The 14398-nt window shown below is 61.3% G+C and overlaps 1 protein-coding gene across 1 annotated transcript in view; it reads left to right on the plus strand.

Moving 5' to 3' along the window:
• DNAH17 (dynein axonemal heavy chain 17) overlaps window positions 1-14398 on the plus strand; it is a 95206-nt gene that overhangs the window by 59145 nt on the left and 21663 nt on the right. The window contains exons 52-61 of the mRNA XM_045813910.2: window positions 476-640; window positions 812-1003; window positions 5005-5271; window positions 6361-6522; window positions 7962-8195; window positions 9117-9281; window positions 10883-10978; window positions 11150-11367; window positions 13411-13618; window positions 13834-13949. Coding sequence (XP_045669866.2) covers window positions 476-640; window positions 812-1003; window positions 5005-5271; window positions 6361-6522; window positions 7962-8195; window positions 9117-9281; window positions 10883-10978; window positions 11150-11367; window positions 13411-13618; window positions 13834-13949 — 1823 coding nt within the window. The remainder of the gene's footprint in view (window positions 1-475; window positions 641-811; window positions 1004-5004; window positions 5272-6360; window positions 6523-7961; window positions 8196-9116; window positions 9282-10882; window positions 10979-11149; window positions 11368-13410; window positions 13619-13833; window positions 13950-14398) is intronic.

Consider the following 14398-nt stretch of genomic DNA (forward strand, 5'->3'; position numbering starts at 1 on the left):
GCGCCCAAGTCCCTCTGATGAGCTCAGAGAGGCTCCAAGAGGGCAGAGTATCTGGGGCCAATGATAAGGCCAGCCCACTTGGAAGGTCCCTCACGTGAGGATGGGAAGGACCACACTGGGTCCCAGGAAATGACTCTGTCACATGAGTGCACATCTGAGGGAGAAGGGATTGCCACCTCAGTAGGTCAGGATGTGACAACCTCCATCCATCCATTTGGGGTGGAGAAAGGCCTGTCAGTGTGCTCTGCTCGTAGGTTCTGGGCTTTCTTGGGAGATTCATTTCTTTCTCCTGATGTGATGGGGATGGGACCATCCTACCAGGGGTTTCTGGCAGCAGAGCCCTGGCAGCAGTGGTCAGGCCTATGAAGACTTGGCGTGGCATCGTGGCCCACTGTGGCAAGGTGCCAGGGCTACCACTAATGACCTGCGTGCCCATGGTGGCCAACAACAGACGTGCCTTACCTCTTATTTCTAGGACCTTGGTGATGAGCTCCTATTTGCCAAACCAAATCTCTTCTGCCACTTTTCTCACGGGATCGGTGAACCCAAATACCTCCCAGTAACCAACGTGGCTCATCTGAACAAGCTCCTCGCAGACGTCCTGGACAGCTACAACGAAGTCAACGCGGTCATGAACTTGGTGAGCGGTGTTCGAGCTGACAGCACGGGCAGGGGCCAGGACACGGGTCTCCCTTCCCGTCTTTGGGAACACCTTAGTGGCGTTCTGGGGCTGCCCGACTCCCAGCACCGCCTGCTCTGAGAGGGGAGTCTGTGCCTCGGAAGGCGCTGAGCGCAGGTGCTGGCCTCACAGGTGCTGTTTGAAGACGCGGTGGCTCACATCTGCCGGATCAACCGCATCCTGGAGCTGCCCCGAGGGAACGCGCTGCTGGTGGGCGTGGGCGGCAGCGGCAAGCAGAGCCTCTCGCGCCTGGCCGCCTACATCAGCGCGCTGGACGTGTTCCAGATCACCCTCAAGAAGGGCTACGGGATCCCTGACCTCAAGGTGAGACGTGGCGTTCCTGACAGGCCGCCCCTGGGGAGGGATGGGGTGGGGTGGAGAAAACTCTGACCACCCGCACGTCCCGCACACAGTGAATGTCACCACGGCGTCCTCATCGTACAAAGTAAGGGTCAGGACACGTTTTGGCCAGTGCCCACACCCAGGCGGCAGAGGCGAGAGGGCGTGGGGGTGTCTGTGCCCGCTGGCTAGAGTCTGTCGAGTCAGCACAGACAAGGGCAAAGGCCCTGGTTCTTGCGCCCGGTCACGGGGCTGTGCTGCGTCGTTCCCCGTTCGCCAGATTAAATAATTCAGGGCTGTTACTGGGTATCTAACGACAAACTTGGATTCGGGAAGGCTGCTTTTTGAATTAATTAAATAAACATTAGCGTAAACAGGTCTCCCATCCCCAAGATATGCCGCCGAGGCTTTTTATTGATTTCTTTTTCCCGAAAATTTGCTCTGTCAGGGAACTGTGTGCTCGTCAAACGTGATTAGCCCAGAAAAAACCATCGTAGCACTTCCGATGGGAACTGAGATTGATTCGACCGCATTACACGGGCACATCTCCTTTGCCTTGGTGCCGGGGCTGCTGCTTCTGGCCGGGACGGTGCCAGACCGGGCGGGACCCTCTCCCCCGGCACGGGGCCCCACAGCAGCTGCCGGTGGGCAGCTTTCGGGGGGTGACCTGGGGCCCTGCCAGGGCACAGGGCCCTGGACACTCTGCAGGAGGAGGCAGTCTGCTGGCAGAGGCCCGGGAAGGACAATGGGGACGGTGTCCTGCCAGCAACGCCAGGTGAGCTGAGCCAGGGACCGCAGCCTCTGGATCAGCATCTGGCCTCTGGCTGTCATTGCCCCCGGCGGGTTCTGCTCTTCCTATCAGAGGACCAGCCAATGTGTTTTTTTAAGTCCCCGCCTTAAGGGAAACCTCTCCCTGCGTGGTTCTCCCCGACGCTGCCTCCTGCCCCAGATCGGCTCTCGGCTTAGCCGATCAGGTTGGCTCACACTGATTTCTCGAGTGCGCTCACGGTCAGCTAGGACCCTCGCATCTGAGCGGTATCATCTCACGGGGTTTCCTCTGCTAGAAAGTTTCTAGCCTATCAACTGAACCGTATTGGGTTATTGTTAAACTGCATCCTGTCCTTTGCTCTGTCCCTGTGCGGATTTTGTCGCCGGTTCCTCACTTGAGGGCCAGTGGTGGGTGTTGAGTCTGAGCGGTGTTATTCTACCCACAGGCGTCGGCTGCCGCCACGCTCAGGCCTGTCCTCTCAGTACCCACGCCGAGCCGGCTTGCGCTAACCGGTCCGTGTCACGACCAAGCAGCTGCTGTGGGTTCAGAAGGAAGGGAGGAGACAAAGTGGGCTGGCGGGCCTTGCACAGTGCTGTTAGTGGTGTGAGCTTGTTACACAGTCCGCGGCAGAAGCTGTGGGCGCCCTTAGAGAGGCGTCAGGAAAGGGGTCAGGAACAGACCCCGAGAGACCCTGTGAGCCGCGTGGAAAATCCTGGACTTGGTCCCCAATGAAATGCCGTCAAATGTTTGAGTGCAGAGGACCAAGACCTGGGAGCATCCCAGAAGCAAGAGGAGGGTGGTTTGAGGACCACAGTGAGTGGCACACGGTGACCGGTAGGGAGGTGTGGAAAAAGCCAGTGACCCCACGAAGGCTGGGACCGGACAGTGAAGTGAGGGGGGCAGGAGAGGCCTGAGGGTAGGGGTGGCCCCGAGGGCTCTGCCTGCACAGGAGGGAGTGTATGGAGGCAAGGTTTGGCTGGGGCCCCACACCCTGCACTCCCCGGACCAGCCCATGGTCTGATAAGCAGCTCTGGGGACCTCCCAGCCAGAGATGGGGGCATGTGCCCCCCTCCCTCACTGCCGATCCCAAGATGCACCTGGATGCCGGTGGTCATCGACCACGTCCTTCTCAAGAGCAAGTGGGGGAGGGACCCACTGGAGCTGAGCTTTCGGAGCTGACGGTGACGCCCACATCCACAGCAGGGACCAGCACAGTGGTGCCCCCCCCCACCCCGGGCAGGAAATGAGGACGGGACAGACTGGGCTGGGGGCCGAGGGCAGCCAAGTCACAAGTGCCAGGAGGAACCCACATCATGAATGCCGCTCCGCATACGTGGGTGTCTGAGGAAGCTGGGGGAAAGGAACGACATGTTGGGGGGTTGGGAAGTGCTGGGAGGTGGGAGGAGGAGACCCCAGGACAGGCCCAGCAGCCTAGGAAGGTGGGAATACAGGGGTGGGCAAGGAAAACAAACAGGGCTGAGGGAGGGCAGCGCCGCTGGGCGGGCGGATTGAGGGCCGCCGAGGGCCGGCTTGGCCCTGAAGGCCAGAGAGGGTTGAGCTTCGAGACGGTGGGGCCGGCCCGAGGCCAGGCGGGACAGAGGTGCTGCAAGGGCGCTGTGGGCTTTCCTGGGGGGCCCAAGCCCGCAAGGAGAGCAGAAGAGCGCGTGCGGGTGGCAAAGGAAAGGGGCCTCACACAGACTTCGCAGGAGGAGGAGCAGCCGGGACTGAAGGACAGGCCCTTTTCCCAAGTGGAGCCTCTTATCCCTGTTCCTAGGCCTTCACGGCCTTCAGTCTTTCCAGAAACTTCCACTCTGACCTAGACAACTGTACAATTAGCTTCACACACCTCAGCCAGTCTGACCAGACTCGAAATCTGGACTTGGCAGCTTTTCTGTCCAGCAGCTCGAGCTGCAGGCGGGGGGCGCCCCCGGCAGCATCCTGCAGACCTGCCAGAAGCCGACTTCTGATTTGCAGTCACACTGCCCTCCACCGCGGGGTTGGGAGGACGGCGGGCCCCACGTGCAGTAGGGACTCCGGCTTGAGACGCACCGCGGACCCTGGCATTGTACGCCTCCAACCACGGACTCAGTGGGACTGCAGACAAGGAGAACCTTCCTTCTCAGCCCTGAGGCCCCGCCGGCCTGCACCGCTGCTCGAACCCCATCCGTGGCCCTGCTCTTCCAAGCTCAGGCTTCCCCTCGCCTTTGTTCTCTTGACCTGCCAAAAATACAGAAGCTGAGGCTTGCTTTCCACCGCAGTCGCCTCTCGCTAAGGGACTTCGGTGACGCCAGGGAGATGGGCCAAACGGCACTGAGCCGCTCGGGGTACCTAGAAGCAATTGCAAAGGCCCATGGGGCTTACGGAAAAGTGAGACGTGACAGAGAGCAATCCTCCAGCCCCGCACACGCATGTGACTCCTTGGACGGCTGCCCCAGACGTTCTGCACACTCACCTGCGTCGGCGTGCGTGCACTGGCGCATTCTTGGAGGATAGCAGCTATCCATACTTGCCATGTGCCGTGCTTTTTGTCCTTTTTGCTGTTGCCCTTCACGTGTTCTTCCAGCACGAGCACGCCGCTATTCCGCGGGGCTGTTTCTTTAAATTCTACCAGGGACGGGACAGGCCTCGCTCGTGTAGGGATTGCTCACCCCGGACCAGGTCCAGACACGAGCCCGTGGTGTGTGTATTCGAGGCCTCTTTTAGGGTCTCTGAGGTTTTGTGGTTTTTTTCCTTTTTCTTTGCTTGGTAGTAAAACAGCCCTAACACAAAAGTTACCGTTGTAACCGTGCAGGGCAGTGGCGCTACGTACGTTCACAGTGTTTCACAACCACCACCACCACCCCCGGTCTCCAGAGCCCTTTCCTCTTCCCACGCTAGCTGCCCCCCCCCCCCGGTTCCGTCTCTGTGACTCTGGCTGCTCCAGAGACCTCACCCGAGTGGACTCCTACAGCATCTGTCGTTGGGGACTAGCTGAGGTCACTCGGCACCCCGTCCTCCAGCCCCAGCCATGCTATAGCGAGAGTCAGGATGTCCTTCCCGTGTAAGCCTGAATAATAATTCAGCCTATGGAGAGACCGAATTCCGTCTGTCCGTTTGTCGGTTGACGGACACGTGGGCTGCAGTGAGCCCGAGGTTCCGGACCCCCTTCTACCGACCCTGCACGTGCGTTGCGGAGCTGAGGGCTGTCAGACTCTGAGCCTGTCCTCCCTGGGTCCAGGTTGACCTGAGCGCGCAGTGCGTAAAGTCAGCAGTGAAGAACGTCCCGTCGGTGTTCCTGATGACGGACTCCCAGGTGGCCGAGGAGCAGTTTCTGGTGCTGATCAATGACCTGCTGGCCTCGGGCGAGATCCCGGGGCTGTTCATGGACGACGAGGTGGAGAACATCATCTCCTCCATGCGACCACAAGTGAAGTCCCTTGGCATGACCGACACTCGGGAGGCGTGCTGGAAATTCTTCATTGAGAAAGTACGCAGGCAGCTGAAGGTAGGAGCTCCCGCCTTCACGGCGTCCGGGGAGCACCCCGGGCCCAGCGCGGGGCTCGCGTCCTTCCTCTGGGCTGAGCGGGGGGCTGCTGCCCGTCCGCATGTGGAAGGACGTCAGGAGAGGATGGGGCTGCCCAAGGGACACGAGCCAACTGAAGTGTTTTAGACACACACGCCCCACACACGAGTTTAAACAGATGAGTAACTGCGCCTCGACCTCCAGCGCTCCTTCGTAGGGAAACGGGGCTGACCTACCCTGCCGGACTGAGGGTGCTTTGGAGCCCTCTCTTCTCCTCAGCGTCCGGTGGGGGCAGCTGCCCCCCACCGTGGTGCTGCGCCCTGGGAGGGTCCACCCCCCATAGTTCTTCTAGAACCTTTTGGCTACCATTGCCCCTGCTCCATGTGAATAAGACAGGTCCCCTCTTCGTCTCCCCTGTCTGGGTTACAGAGTCCCACCCCTGGGTATGGACTGGGGGCCGAAGGAGGCCCTGATGGGTGCTCCCTGTGTGGCTCCTCCCCCAGTGCCCGGCTCGGCCCTTCTTCCGTGGAACAGGCGCTGCCAGTGGCCCCCCGCCATACCCGGGAAGAAGGGGCTGCAGAACGAGGAGGGGCCCGCCCGGCTGAGGCTATTCCCGATGCAGCAAAAGGGCCGTCAGGGCCTGTGCACGGCACCGTCTGCAGTGGGGTCCCAGGGAGTCCCAGGCTGTCTGGGGATGAGTCCCCAGCTTGGGGGCCTGGAGGAAGGAGGCCCCATGTCCCTGGGAACCGGCCCTGCTGAAGGGATTGTACCCCTCTCTGTCCTCGGGCCCCACTCCCCACGCTGTCCTTTACCCGGCCTTTCTCTTCCCCCTCTTCGGGGCCCATGTCAGAAGACTTGGGGCGCACTCTGCACTCCCCCACCTCTTTCGAGAGGCGTGAAGTCAGCGGGACGTTCCTCAGTTGTGGTGGAAACCCAGAACGAGGGCTGCACTCCGCAGACACATGGAGACAGACGACAGGGAGCTTTCCTCCCAAACGAGCTGTCTGCCCAGTGAGCTGGGCCCTCAGCACCACCGTCCCCATGAGCAGCAACTCTGCGTCCCGCCTCCAGGTGATCCTGTGTTTCTCTCCCGTGGGCTCCATCCTGCGCGTGCGGGCAAGGAAATTCCCTGCCGTCGTCAACTGCACAGCCATCAATTGGTTCCACGAGTGGCCAGAAGACGCCCTAGTGTCCGTGAGCGCGCGCTTCCTCGAGGAAACCGAGGGCATTCAGGTGAGTCATTGGTGCTCGCGGAGCCGGGAGGGGAGGGCCTGCCGCCTGCGACAGAGCGACCCCACACCCTCTGCCTCCAGGGCCCGGACAAGGGTGAGCCGGGTGAGGACTGGCCCTGATGCAGAATTTAAGGGGGGGGGGAGGAGTGACCTCAGTAATCAAGACCAGTGATGTCTTAATGCAATACTTTTAAAAATCACAATTAATGCTAAATAATTCACAGTGAACAAAATTATAAACAAAGACAAGGGGCTGGCTGTTGGTTTTGTGGCCAGGGGACACCCATTTCAACCAGCTGGGAGTGCCCCACCCCTGCAGCCGCTGCCCCGAAGGGCCGGGTCAGGAGGTTTGATGCCAATGTGCCAACAGACTGAGAGACGCGGAAACATAGTCCCTGATTGGGGCCGATGGGAGCACCGCGCTTGCTCCTGTCCCGGGCTCCAGCACGGCTCCGCCCAGGGCCGCTCCCTCACCCTCGACCTGCCCCTGTTACAGGCCACGACCAGTATGATGGGTACTGGGGGTTTCTTGCATCAAGAGATGGTGCCCACGTTCACTGTCTGAGCTAATTGCCGGCCTCGAAATGGTCATTAAACTCTGACCCAGGCAATGGGAGGGATGAGCAGCCCTGTAGTAAATCACTCTTGGTTATCACGTTTTACTTCTTGTGAACACACGTTCGGTTACGAACTGGGATAAAACAAGCCTGAAGTTAACGTTTCCCCCTAGTCTTAGAGGTGGGACGGGCCCCTCCCAGGAACACTGCAGCTCCCACGTTTCACCGGGGGGCACAGATGTGGGTGTCCAGCCCCCAAGATAGCAGCCTCCTAAGATCGGGGAATGGCCCCACTGCTGGCAGCAGGCAGGGCCACAGAGTAGGTGCCCGAGAGGAAGCGTGCAACGGATGAACACATTCCCAACCCAACTCGAACGACAGTGGCTATCCCTTGGACAGTTCCCGGGGTAGAGCCCTCAGGCAGGAGGGGCGGCCCAGATGGTGGTGGCCGTGACCCTAGTGTGGGAAGGGAGCTGCTAAACCCCAGGACCCAGCGTAGGAAACACAGTAAATGGTTGCTGGATCGCCGGGTTACTCAAAATGCCGTGAGGCCCTGCGCTTTCCCAGGGATGCGAGCGGGTGAGTCGGGGAGAGAGAATCACAGGAATAACGCGGTGCCCTGTCCCCGGTGCTCAGCCAAGCTCGTGGCGAAGCAATGTCACCAGTGCCCAGGACAGCCTCCCCAGGCACTGCTGTCTTGAGCCTCAAGCAGGCTGAACGGCCAAGGCTGAAAGAGGGCACGTGCTTCAGCCGGGGTCCCGGTGAGGAAGGGAAACCCCAGCTTGCTGAATCGCCGTGGCCAGCAGCCTCCTCCCCCCGGCGGGAGTGGGGTCGCTCCCTCCCGCCAGGAAACGGGGAACTAATGGCCATCTCGCCTTTGCAGCCAGAAGTCAAGGCCTCCATCAGCCTCTTCATGTCCTATGTGCACACAACGGTCAACGAGATGTCCAAATTGTACTTGGCCACGGAGAGGCGTTACAACTATACCACACCGAAAACCTTCCTGGAGCAGATCAAACTTTACCAGAACCTGTTGGCCAAGAAGAGGATGGAGCTGGTGGCCAAGATCAAGAGGCTGGAGAACGGCCTGATGAAGCTGCAGAGCACGGCGTCCCAGGTAGGGAAGGCAGGGGCTCTGCCGGCAGGTTCCAGAACCTTCCCCCAAGTAAGAGAAACAGGACTCCCACCTTGGAGAAACTTCCATTCTCAAACCACAGAGAACGTGTGGGTTTTACTATAAAAAAATGGGTTCAACATGCTTTGGCAATGCTGATGTCATTGTGTTGTGCTTTACGTGGGGGCCCAAGTCCGGTGGGATTTGTGCATCGGGCAAGTGTGTCCATGACCACGTGGCCATTCCCAGACGCCTTGCTCGCTGTGGTGCCCAGATGGAAAGGCTTTTGCCATCCAGTTTTCTGCCTGGCTTTAAGAGCCCTCCCTACTGGAGCCCCGACCCCATCACCCTCACTGCCCACTCTTGGTGTCTCCAAAGGAGCCCGGAAAACAGCCCCCTCTTCCCTGCCGAGTCATGGCCCCGCACAGCTGGGGCCGCCCTGCCTCTGCCCCCAAGGATACCAAGCCCACTGAACCAGAGCCAGGCCAGCTCGCCCCCACCACAGGCAGTGTGGCAAGGATCAAGGCCACCCCGTGGGAGCGTGGAGGGGAAGGATGGTAGGGGGTGTCCCAGGAAGACAGAGTTTGGAGGGGCCAAGCAGGACTGCTCCCACCCAGACAGCTCACACAGAAATAAACGGGGAGGAGCCCAGCCAAGCAGGCTGATTCTGTTCCCCCAGATGAATCCCCCCAGACATGGTCCTGTTACGGCGACTGAAGGGTGTCCTTGTGGGAGAAACCATCAAGAATGGGGCGGCATAGCGACCCTACCACCCACTCCTTCCCCGAGCTCCCGCCTGGCACGACCACGGGCAGCACGACAAGGGTGGCCTGGCCCCGTCCCCAAGCTTTCGGCGCTGCCCCCCCAGCCCGTGCGTGGTGGCCGGGGTGCACGTTGGCCATCTCTTGGTGTCTCCTCCCCCAGGTGGATAATTTAAAAGCCACACTGGCAATTCAGGAGGCCGAACTCAAACAGAAAAATGAGAATGCGGACAAGCTGATCCACGTGGTGGGCGTGGAAACCGAGAAGGTCAGCAAAGAGAAAGCCATCGCCGACGAGGAAGAGGCCAAGGTGGAGATCATCAACGAGGTGGGCAGACAAGCACGGCTCCCGAGCGCCGCCGCTCACGGCTCTGCTGGGCCAGGCCTCCCCCGAGCGCTCAGTACCGCTCCAGCCCCACGCAAAACCTGCGGGACCCTCCGCTTCCACACACAAGGCCCAGGCTCAGAGGAGGGCTGTTTTAGAGAAATGTCCGTCCCAGAGCCGGGCTCCTCAGAGCGCAGTGCCCAGGCCACGGTGGCGGCACTGCCAGGAGCTGGTGAGAAATGCAGGTTCTCAGGTCTGCATTTTAACAAGATGCCCACGACCCACGAGCACACTAAGGTTGGAGAGCCCGCCTCGGACCAGAGCTCTGGTCCTCAGACGTGCTGCCCCTGGAGTCCCTGGGGGTGCTGTCACTGGCCCCCGGGGGGCAGGGGCGCCCGCCAGAAGGGCTTTCTCCTCACCCCTCCCTGAATGCCTTCGATGCCCCCAGTCGTGCGCTGTGTGCGTGTCTGAACGAAGAGAATTCCAGAAATGGTCTGCTCTCTCTTGAGAGGCAGCTGCACGGTAGCAAGTGGCTTCTAGGACAAGGGGTCCGACGGCTGCCACCAGGTGCTGGAGGAGGACGCGGGCCAGGCGAGCAGCAGGGGCTCCCCTCCTTTCCTCCTTATAACCAGCACACCCACAACCCTCAGAGGCCCAGCGTGGTCAGCAGTTAGCCAGCGGCAGAGTCAGGATCTGAGCCGAGACCCCCATCCGCACCCCAAACTGTGACCTGACTTCTGATGCCACACGTGGCTGTCCACGTCCGGTGCCCGTCCCCCTCCGACCCCTGCATCCAGAAGAGGCCCCCTCAGGGGGTGGGTGTGGAGGGGGGCTCCAGGACTGGCCATGTCCACACCTTCTGTGCCCATTCCTGCGGTTGTGCCCCACACTGTCCTTAGAGTACACTGTGCTTTGCAGAGACCCTGTCCCTTCTGTCCTCCCTCCTGCGAGCCCGGCAAAGCCCCCAGCCCCTGCTGCCTTCTTCGGCACGAGGCTCTTCCTCATCGATCGCTACCAAGTTGCTGCTGGTCTCTGTGCTTGGGCACCCAGGGGCTCAGAGGTTCTTCCTGCCCCAAGGAGGGGACGCGTGCGTGCGTGGAGATGCGCTCCCTTTCTTAGGGGAGGGCGAGCTCTACCTCCGAAGTGCCCCACTGTGGACAGATGACACAATGGCACCAAGAGACCGTAAGGCCTCAGAGCCAGCAGCATGGGGTCCACGTGGCCCCAGGTTCTCCCTCCAGTCCCGGAAGCTGGGGCCCATAGAAGGACCAGTTCCCGTTCCAGGGTCCCAAGTCTGCGGCCCCAGCACGGCTTCTTCCAACCTGAGTGTTGGGTGGCAGGGGCAGAGGGGCAGGGAGGAGAAAGGTGGGCTCCAGGCGGTGGGCGGGGACCACGCGGGCATGAAGGGGAGCACAGCGGTGCTGCCGCCATGGGGGACACGCCACGGGAGACGCGCCTCTGTGCGTGGGCATCGGGGGGGAAGACCACCCTCCTCATGCCTGTCCGAGCTCCCTTGCTGCTGCCCAGGGCTCCCCGTACACACGCACACACACTTGCACACAGCCCCCCGCACAGTTGATCCTTCCCGTGTGGCTGCCTTCCAGAATGTCACAGAGAAACAAAAGGCTTGTGAAACGGACCTGGCCAAGGCAGAGCCCGCCCTCCTGGCCGCGCAGGAAGCTCTCGACACTCTGAATAAGGTGAGCGCAGGAAAGGAAAGAAACGGGACCAGCCCCGGGGGAGGAAAAAGCCGTGGAGTCAGCACAGGTGGCCGCAGGCTCTCAGCAGCTTCCCGGGGTCGCCACGGGGCCTCTGGGTCCCACACGCAGGGCTACGTTCCCTCTCAGCTGCTTCCTGTCTGTCATTTGCAGAACAACCTTACAGAGCTGAAGTCCTTCGGGTCCCCCCCGGACGCCGTGGTCAACGTCACGGCCGCCGTCATGATCCTGACTGCGCCCGGGGGCAAGATCCCCAAGGACAAGAGCTGGAAAGCTGCAAAAATCATGATGGGCAAAGTGGACACCTTCCTAGACTCCTTGAAAAAGTTTGACAAGGAGCACATCCCCGAGGCCTGCCTGAAAGCATTTAAGTGAGTCCGGGCTGGGCCGCGCCACGGGCTTTAGCTGGCTTCTTGCTCTGCCGGGAGCTCAGGATATCCCAGCGCTGCGTGGTCGCCGGGTCCTCTCTGGCCCGCCCCAGCCGGCGGCCCGTTCCCAAGGGCAGCCTGCGCTCGCCAGGGCGGGCGGGGGAGCAAGTGGGACCCCAGAGACAGCGGGAGGCAGCGGCCTGGGGAGATCTGGCCGCACCGGAGGCCAGGTGTCCAGGTGAAGCGTGGTCCCAGCTCCCCCGGGCGCCTCATCGCCCTCGGCCTCCCCCACCTGAAGGATCAGGGCAGGCGGGCAGCCCCTTCCCCACACAGCACACGGAGGGTCTAGCAACCCCGCAGGCGGCCCACAGGACGGTGGGAGCTGCGGGCCCACAGCACCACGAGACAGGCCACCAGGGCCCCCCGAGCCGTTGTGCACACGTGCAAACACGATGCACACGCACCCACGCACACACACTTGACATACACACACATGCACACACGCTCTGCACATGCATACGCATGCGTGCACACACCATACACAGGTACACACATTCTGTACATGCATACACGTGCACACTACATGCATACACGTGTGCACACACGTTCTGTACACGCATACACGTGCACGCTACACACGCGTGCACACACGTTCTGTACATGCATACACGTGCACGCTACATACACACATGCACACACATTCTGTACATGCATACACGTGCACGCTACACACACGCGTGTGCACACGTTCTGTACATGCATACACGTGCACACTACATACACATGCACACATTCTGTACATGCATACACGTGCACACGTGTGTGCTGTGGGCGTGCACTAGCTCAGGCTACGTCAGGTGTGGTTTCTTCGCGGGTGGGCAGTGTGGCTGCGGGGCGGGTGTGGGACAAGACCGGACAAATGCCCCGGGGCCTCCCGCCGAGGGGCTCCTTGCTGGGGTTGGTCTCCGCGCAGTTGAAGCGGTACCGTGTGTACACAGCAACGTCGGGCCCGCCGTCTAGCTGACCCGGGCGACGAGAACGACATTCTCCTGCTACGTCAGCAGCCCGACTTGGGACTGTCAGGCAATCCCGTGGCAGATGGACCGGAGCGTCCGTGGCTCCGCCCACACAGTGGAGGATTCCCGGCTCCTGGACACCACCTCCCGCCCCCCGTGTCTGACGTGCGCTGAAAGAGGCAAACCCGTTTTATTATCGACCTAAACAAAGTGCGAAGTAAACCAGAGGGAGGAATGATGGGCTGTGCTCCCAACCCGAATTCAGACCACTTATCAATCATTACCTGGAATCAGCCGTTCGAAATTCTTTCTGCAGATAGTGCAGTTCGTTATGCTTAATGACGTTGTCATTTTTAAAATACTGGCTTCCAGAAGGATCTAAAGTGCATCTCCGGGCATTCTTCCTCGGCATGCTGGGGCCGTGGCATCCCCGGGGGGCGGAGGTGGCACCGTGGAGGGGGTGCGGGTCTCTGGGGCATGGGCTCCGAGTGCATGCCAGCACTGCCCCCCCCCAGCTGGGTCATGTTAGGAGAGATGTCAGCCTCTCTGGGACTGTTGCCCCAGAGCGACATGGGGTGATGACATGTGCCGAGGCCGAGCAGGCTCCAGGAGCTCCCATTTGGGAAGCTCCTGGGACAGCGCTTACCCGCGGCCCCTGTCCGGTGTCCTCGGGGCACGTTGCTGAGTCCCTCCGAACCCCAGTTTTCTTGCTTACGGGTGGAGTTTTTGGAGAATGAAAACTGGACCAGCTATAGGAAGCTCCGGGAACAGAGAGGACAAGGAACGCTGGTTTCCCTCCTTCGTCCAGAACACATTCCCCTCACACCCCAAATTCCACTTCTGGGGCAAGAATTCTGGGTTTCATTCTTTTCTTCATCTTGAAGATACCCCCCAAAAAAACCCCAATTCACTATGCTCCCCTCGTAACTGCTTGTGATGACGGCCAAGGCCGCGCCGAAGGCTGGAGGGGGAGACGCCAGGGAGGCCTGCGGCCTGCGGAGCCCGCCAGTGCCCACTCTTCCCTCTGCAGACCTTACCAAGGCAACCCGACCTTCGACCCCGAGTTCATCCGCTCCAAGTCCACGGCGGCCGCGGGCCTGTGCTCCTGGTGCATCAACATCGTCCGCTTCTACGAGGTCTACTGTGACGTGGCCCCCAAGAGGCAGGCCCTGGAGGAGGCGAACGCGGAGCTGGCAGAGGCGCAGGAGAAGCTCTCGCGGATCAAAAACAAGATTGCGGTAAGTCCGGCCACCGCACGGAGGAGGGCACCGGTGCCGCAGGTCGGGGCCGCAGAGCAGGGCTGGCGCGGCCGCCCCATGAATGACTCAGCAGCGCGAGGAGCCCAGGCGGCCGCAGGGACCGATCGCCCACCCGAGACCCCGCCGCGCTCGCTCCTGTGGGAGCTGGGACGCCCCGCGCCGCCCCATTTCTTGGCCTCTCCGTGTTTTCCCAGGAACTCAACGCCAACCTGAGCAACCTCACGTCGGCCTTTGAAAAGGCAACAGCGGAGAAGATCAAGTGCCAACAAGAGGCCGACGCCACCAACAGGGTGATCTCGCTGGCCAACAGGTAGCTCGCCCCGCCCCGCGGACACCCCTCCTGCCTTTTCAGTGCCCCGGAGGGGCCGGGCCGCAGAACAGCCTCTGGAGGAGGAGGAAGGGCCCCGGGGGGCAGGAGGCAGCAGCACCCCTGCCTGCACAGTCAGGAGGAGAGACCCACTGACCAACTGTCGGCCAGCGTCCCCACCTCTGGGAGCTGGAAGCCCTCCGTGGTGGGCCCCTGCACATCCCGTGACCTTTGGCTGCACGGAACCCCCAACCCAGACGTGCCCAGACCTGCGTGGGAGGCGGCATCCACAGGGGCTTCCTAGGGCGGATTCGCCTCGTACCCGCTGTCACCGCACCCTGGGTTGGTGTGGTCTTCTGGGGCCTCGCCAGCGCGGCCCTTCATGGTCCGTTGATGCCTGTGGACTCCAGGGCAGCGCTGTCCCAGCGGGAACGCGGCTCGAGCCACACGCA

The sequence above is a fragment of the Ursus americanus genome, chromosome 23 (assembly GCF_024610735.1).
Source record: "Ursus americanus isolate L20-20 chromosome 23, mUrsAme1.1.p, whole genome shotgun sequence".
In the NCBI taxonomy this organism is placed as follows: Eukaryota; Metazoa; Chordata; class Mammalia; order Carnivora; family Ursidae; genus Ursus; species Ursus americanus.